The 5459-nt window shown below is 40.1% G+C and overlaps 1 protein-coding gene across 1 annotated transcript; it reads left to right on the top strand.

Moving 5' to 3' along the window:
- Positions 1-202: 202 nt before the first annotated feature.
- LOC110465748 (polypeptide N-acetylgalactosaminyltransferase 4-like) lies at positions 203-3580 on the top strand. The gene has a single exon (XM_021521788.1). It carries the CDS (start codon positions 319-321, stop codon positions 2080-2082), a length of 1764 nt encoding a protein of 587 aa, XP_021377463.1. The 5' UTR covers positions 203-318; the 3' UTR covers positions 2083-3580.
- Positions 3581-5459: the final 1879 nt, after the last annotated feature.

Here is a 5459-nt window from a genome sequence, read left to right as displayed (position 1 = left end):
CGCAATTTAATCATCCGTAGAACTCGGTATTACCATGCTATATTGTAAATGTGAACTCAATCGGAAACCATTCGGGGGTCAAATATTGAGTTTGACATCACGACATAACTGGCCAGCGATAATTTATTCATTTGCTTCATTAACCTTCAGACATTGAAGGGTTTTTTTTATAACCAGAGATCGCTTTAATGAGGTTTCACGTAATGTATTTATATCTTTATTCCTTTCTGTCTGTTTGCGGTTTTGATCTTCCATACTTAGTATGCCAGTCAGCGACACCGTGTCACAGTTCGACAGGAGTTAACAACGATAACAACTATGTTGGTAGCACGTCCGAGGAAATGTTTCCCGAGAACAATTGGAGTCCTTCTCCTGTTAGCACTGGTGATCTGTTGGGCTACCATGGTGACGTGGTCCGCCAAGGAACTCCGACCGCCGCTCCGCGGTGATAAGTTTGTATTGAGCAAAGCGCCATTTAGAAATCTCACTTCTCAGAAATACGTGGTCCCTGGTAAAATTAAGCACATCGACAAAGAAAAAAAGCCTGTCAATCCACGCAGGTTTTCCTCCATAATTAAAGATTTCGGCATTTCCTTATATAAGGATACAGATCCAAGCCGTTTCCATATCAACGTCAACAGAACTCACAAGATTTCAGTGAATCGTGAGAAACCGGATTATCGTCATCGTGAGTGCGCATTTGAAAACTATGCTATCAAGTTACTTCCGACGGCGTCCATTGTTATACCACTCCATAACGAACCATGGTCCACATTCGAGAGACTTATAAACGGCATTCTCAAGCACTCGCCCCGATTGCTCATACACGAAATCATTATAATAGACGATATGAGTGATTTGGAACATTTGGGAGCCCCCTTGGATAAGTATGTGGAACAGTACGATTTCATACGGGTACACAGAGCACATGAAAGACTGGGAACAATGAAATCTAGAGTCGTTGGTGCCAAGCTGGCCAAAGGGGACGTGTTGGTTTTCCTTGATTCTCATACTGAGGTTAACATTGGATGGTTGGAACCCCTAATGCACGAAATAGGTCAAAATCGCACGGCAATCGTCCAGCCGTCCATTGACATCGTTGACCCGCAAACTTTTGAATACAGAAGTTACTTCCGGAACAATATCCGGGGTCATTTTAAATGGAGTATGGCGTTCGAATTTGTTCCGGTTCCACCAATGCAAAAATCTAAAATTGAATCGCAACCTACTAAAGCATTCGACACCCCTGCCATTGTAGGATGTGCATTTGCAGTAAACCGGAAGTACTTTATTGATGTCGGAGGACTGGACACGGGCATGCGCACATGGGGCGGGGAAGATGTTGAGCTCTCCATTAGAGTTTGGCTTTGTGGCGGAAGTATGAAAATAGCGCCATGCTCTCACGTTGCCCACATTTTCAAAAAAGGACACCCGTTCAAAATGGCTTACTCCGATCTTGTTTACAACAATAGACGAACAGCAGAGATGTGGCTTGGGGATTACAGGAAATACTTCTATTCTTTCAACGATGGATTTGCCAAACCGCCAGGGTCTTCAGAAAGGTTCGATATAATGGATACAGTCAAAAGGAATTACAAATGTAAAGACTTCAACTGGCTTCTGAAAAATGTATACCCGGAACTAGAAGTTCCACCGGAAGGAACTGTATATTTTGGACACATGCGCAACACGGGTTCCATGAATTGTTTTGGGCCTGAAGAATCTGCTGTTCTTAATACATACCCTTTACTAGTTTCGTGTGATTGTTTCTTTTACTATCAGGCCAGATGTGTCGCCTTGCTGGAAAATGGTGGTTTAATGACGGTTGGGAAATGCATCAAAGTCGAAAAGGATCTTTTAGTTGTGGCGCCGTGCACGGCTGAAAGTGGAAAGTGGGCCTTGAAAGGGAAGTTACTCGTGTATACTGACGGTGTAAGTTCTAAATGTGCCTCGCAAGTTTCTAATGACGTTGGTTCCGGGAAGAAGGATGTCATCAAACTCGTGCCATGTGAAAATACCAACAAAATGTTCGAATGGGAATTCCCTTCCAAATTGTTTAAAAGTCAGAAAAACATAAAGTAGTAAAACACACGATTGACCAATACTTTAAATTTCTATTATATTTACATATATGACTATCATCAACATTATACTATGCATTATATGATATATATAAACAAGATTTTCTAGCTGATATATCATTTCTGCTCGTTTATAAAAGAAGAGTATAACCCTTGAACAAGAACAAGGAGCAATCTTTAAAAAAAAAATTAAAAAAATCTGGACGATATTTTCAGAGATAGTTCGCACTGTATATTAATTTAGTCTTCGCTTGAAACGCGAAACTTGTTTCCTGTACCTATTTATTTAAGATTCCGTTAGGAAGGTGTTTTCTCTATACGTTAACTCGTTTTTGAATAAACGAAAACAATTTTCACGGTTTCTATTGAGATTTGTCAATGATATTATACTATATCAAAATAACCCTGCACTTTGCGTTAATTGAAAAAATGTAATTGGTATGATCGACTATTTCAGAATAACCGAAGACTTATCAACGCAAACATGTTGATATTTTCTTGTCTCTTTTTTGTGTTACTCTTTTTGAAGGGAGATTTATTCCACAGTAAGGTAACATACAGCCTTAATATAAATGGTCCAATGTCAGACACGGGTACATGTAGTCACAGAGCGAAGGAACAGACATACAACCTTAATTAATGTCACATATCGCATATAATTTCTTTCCTAAAAGAGTTAATGAAATTATATTTACCGACGTCATAATCGATGCCCTACTTGAAAAGTACATAAATTAACAAATGATCGAATTTTGATAAAAAAAAAAAAAAAAAAGTTAAATGAAGGATTATTGTACCGCTGCCAATAACTTTGAAAGTTATAAGTGGCATGGAAACCGCTTTAAAATTCCTTTCTGAAAAGAGACGCACATATATTTCGGAACTCGCACTGTCGTTCTTACTCACTGATCTACACATACGTGATCAGCAGCAGTTTCCTGATCCAGTCTCGCTTCAGTTATATCTAAAACGAAATTAAGGGGGGATTACTATAGTTTGAAATATCAGTGGTTTATCTGCAGTGGGACAGGGCTGCTTAAGAGGAATTCCTCGCATCAATCATATCTAGGTAGCGTGTAAATGTACCCTTAATATCCAAATAACCTCACAACCTATATACTCAAATCCCAAATTTACATGCAACTTAAAATGAACATGAAACATATTTGAGGTAGAGTTTGAATAGAAATTCATGTACGTGCTTCAATGTGAATATATAGGGTACCCAGTCGGCTCTCTCTCTATATATATATTATGTCGGGTCCATGTGTCACCAAACAAACCTTTAGTTTCGGGTTCCTGTGTTACAAAGACCATATTCAGCGGAATTGTGTGACGTCACCTGTTAGGCTAGCCCGAGTTTTCTCTGGCCCTAACACCAGACTTAGACATTTTGACATATATGTCTGGTGTGGGCCAGAGCGCACTACTTTATTAAAACGTGGAATTCTCAGACACTGTTTGGTCTCGGAGAGTTATGAGGTGCTGACAACAAAAATCTACTATGACATAACACATACCTCACATAAATAAATTATTTATTTATCTAAACCAGCTCTTATTATCATATTTTGGACCAGCATTTGGTTAATTTTCATCGGAATTCATTTAAACTTGGTTAGCATTATCAGTATTGGATAGCAGTTTCATGATAGGCACATATTAGCCCTGTAGACTGACCCCCAGGGGTTGATGGATGGGGCCAGAAAGGGTCGAATTGACTGAGATTTCATAACTCTTCTCCTCAACACCCAGATATGGTAGAATCAAATACTCTTCATAGATGGAAGGGTCTGAAGGTGCTTTACCAAAATTGTGAATTTCATAACCCTGGGGTGTCACGTTTCCCCCTGGGGAGGGTGTAAACTTTACTATAGCTAAATTGAGAAGTATATAGTCCCAAGCCCCCAGGAGGCTGAAGGGCGGAGCCAAAAAGGGTCAAATTGACTAACATTTTAAAAAAATCTTCTTTTCAAGATCCAGATATGGCAGAATCAAATCCTCTTTACAGATGGAAGGGTCTTAACCATAATTCAGAAAACTCGGGCTACTATTAGGTCGGTCAGGGGTCTAGAAACAGAAAGGAATTAAGTTTCAAACAAATTATCATCTTAATTACAAAGGCAGACTAAAAATGGTTCCTCTGTGGATACGTACGAAGTCGTGGATCCAACTATACCCCCGGGTCCCGAGATCTACCTGGAGTTTTATAATCAGGAATGGTTTCATTATAGATTCCTGGGTCCACTGTAGATTTGTTTTAGTCCTTGGAAAATGTTTATTGCATATTTCTAGGCTTACTGGGATTTCTGGGTCTCGGTAAAATGCCTAGATCCAAAGTGGATTTCTGGGTCCAGGGAATAGTTTTATTGTGGATCAAGGATCCTAGGTCCACTGTTGATTTTAGGTCCAGGAACAGGATCATTGCGGATAACTAGGTCCACAGTGGATTTCTGGGTCCAGGGAAAAGGTTTATTGTGGATCTAGGACCCTAGGTCCACAGTGGATTTCTGGGTCCAGGGAATAGGTTTATTGTGGATCTAGGATCCTAGGTCCACTGTTGATTTTTAGGTCCAGGAATAGGATCATTGCGGATTACTAGGTCCACAGTGGATTTCTATGTCCAGGAAAAGGAGCATTTTGGATTACTAGGTCCATAGTGGATTTCTGGGTCCAGAGAATAGGTGTATTGTGGATCTAGGATCCTAGGTCCACTGTTGAGTTTTAGGTCCAGAAATAGGATCATTGTCGATTACTAGGTCCACAGTGGATTTCTATGTCCAGGAATAGGATCATTGCGGATAACTAGGTCCATAGTGGATTTCTATGTCCAGGAATAGGATCATTGCGGATTACTAGGTCCACAGTGGATTTCTATGTCCAGGAATAGGATCATTGCGGATTACTAGGTCCATAGTGGATTTCTATGTCCAGGAATAGGATAATTGCGGATTACTAGGTCCACAGTGGATTTCTATGTCCAGGGATAGGATCATTGTGGATTACTAGGTCCACAGTGGATTTCTATGTCCAGGAATAGGATCATTGCGGATTACTAGGTCCACAGTGGATTTCTATGTCCAGGAATAGGATCATTGCGGATTACTAGGTCCACATTGGATTTCTTTGTCCAGGAAAAGGTTCATTGCGGATTACTAGGATTTCTGGTTTCGGATACATGTCCTCTGGATTCCTAGATCACCATTACACGTCGACTGTGGATTCGTAGGACCACATGAAAATTCATTTTGGATTCCTCGATACTCAGAATGATTTAGCTGGTTCTTCTCTGTAAACTTTTGGATGAAGTGCTCCTCGTGCTCAATAATAGCAAAGACTTGCAAAGCCTAAAAAGTTTTCTCGTGGCCATTAGCTATA

This window comes from Mizuhopecten yessoensis, unplaced genomic scaffold (assembly GCF_002113885.1).
Source record: "Mizuhopecten yessoensis strain PY_sf001 unplaced genomic scaffold, ASM211388v2 scaffold11101, whole genome shotgun sequence".
Classification (NCBI taxonomy): Eukaryota; Metazoa; Mollusca; class Bivalvia; order Pectinida; family Pectinidae; genus Mizuhopecten; species Mizuhopecten yessoensis.
This window is presented reverse-complemented; position numbering and strand designations above follow the sequence as displayed.